The following is a 1,185-nucleotide window of genomic DNA, read 5'->3' as shown; positions in this document are numbered from 1 at the left end:
ACATCTCGGCCAAGAACGGGAAACGCTGCCCCAACGCTGCCCCCAAACCCGAGAAGAAGGACGGGTGAGGGAACGGCCAGCTGGGGCTATAGGGGCTGGCTGGATCCTATGGGGATCTGTTGGATCCTATAGGGATCTGTTGGCTGGGTCCTATAGGGATCTGTTGGCTGGATGCTGCTATGGGGGTCTGCTGGGTGCTATAGGGGTCTGCTGGGTGCTATAGGGGTCTGCTGGGTGCTATAGGGGTCTGTTGGGTGCTATAGGGGTCTGCTGGGTGCTATAGGGGTCTACCGGATGCTATAGGGGTCTGCTGGGTGCTATAGGGGTCTGCTGGGTGCTATAGGGATCTGTTGGCTGGATGCTGCTATAGGGGTCTGTTGGCTGGATCCTATAGGGATCTGTTGGCTGGATGCTGCTATAGGGGTCTGTTGGATGCTATAGGGGTCTGTTGGATGCTATAGGGATCTGTTGGATGCTATAGGGATTTGTTGGCTGAATGCTATAGGGATCTGTTGGCTGGGTGCAGCCGTAGTGCTGTGATGAATGGCTGTGTTGGGGTGTGTTGGTTTTGGGGCCGTATTGGGGTGTTTCTCACCCATAGAGCTGCCCATGGAGGCTGGGGATGCTCCATCCCTCAGGGTGGCTCTGGGCACATCCCCACATATAACAGGGGCTCAATGATATTTGGGGTCCTTTCCACCCTGTCCCCCTGTGTCCCCGCAGTGTGTCCTTCTGTGCTGAGCATGCCCGTAGGAACGCGTTGGCCCTTCAGGCTCAGCTGAAGAAATCCAGCCCCGGAGCCGTGAGCGAATCCCTGCTGTGTCAGCTCAGCTCCTACGCCAGGAACGAGCCGGGAAACCAGGGCAGCGAGAGCAGCCGCAGCGAGGCCAGCAGGATCCTGGGTGAGCAGTGGGGGTGGGGGGCGCCTGTGGGGGTATAGGGGAGCAATGGGGGCTTTATGTGTGTATAGGTGAGCAATGGGGGCTTCAGTGTGTGTATGGGTGAGCAATGGGGTGGGGGGCTCCTATGGGGGTATAGGTGAGCAATGGGGGCTCCTGTGTGTGTATAGGTGAGCAATGGGGGCTCCTGTGTGTGTATAGGTGAGCAATGGGGGCGGGGGACTCCTATGTGTGTATAGGTGAGCAATGGGGGCTGCTGTGTGTGTATAGGTGAGCAATGGGGGCT

General features: G+C 58.1%; 1 protein-coding gene across 5 annotated transcripts in view; it reads left to right on the top strand.

Moving 5' to 3' along the window:
- The window catches only part of KANSL2 (KAT8 regulatory NSL complex subunit 2), a 13,280-nt gene that overhangs the window by 3,006 nt on the left and 9,089 nt on the right, over positions 1 to 1,185 (top strand). For 4 of the 5 annotated variants that reach the window (XM_015850524.2, XM_015850525.2, XM_015850526.2 and 1 more), the window contains exon 3: positions 724 to 902. In XM_015850524.2, the coding sequence (XP_015706010.1) occupies positions 724 to 902 (179 nt within the window). Of the gene's footprint in view, positions 1 to 2; positions 65 to 723; positions 903 to 1,185 lie in introns of all 5 variants that reach the window. The other variant, XM_015850528.2, reaches the window with a different exon arrangement.

This window comes from Coturnix japonica, unplaced genomic scaffold (assembly GCF_001577835.2).
Source record: "Coturnix japonica isolate 7356 unplaced genomic scaffold, Coturnix japonica 2.1 chrUnrandom485, whole genome shotgun sequence".
Classification (NCBI taxonomy): Eukaryota; Metazoa; Chordata; class Aves; order Galliformes; family Phasianidae; genus Coturnix; species Coturnix japonica.
The sequence above is the reverse complement of the archived record's forward strand: the minus strand, read 5'-3'. Positions and strand labels throughout refer to the sequence as shown.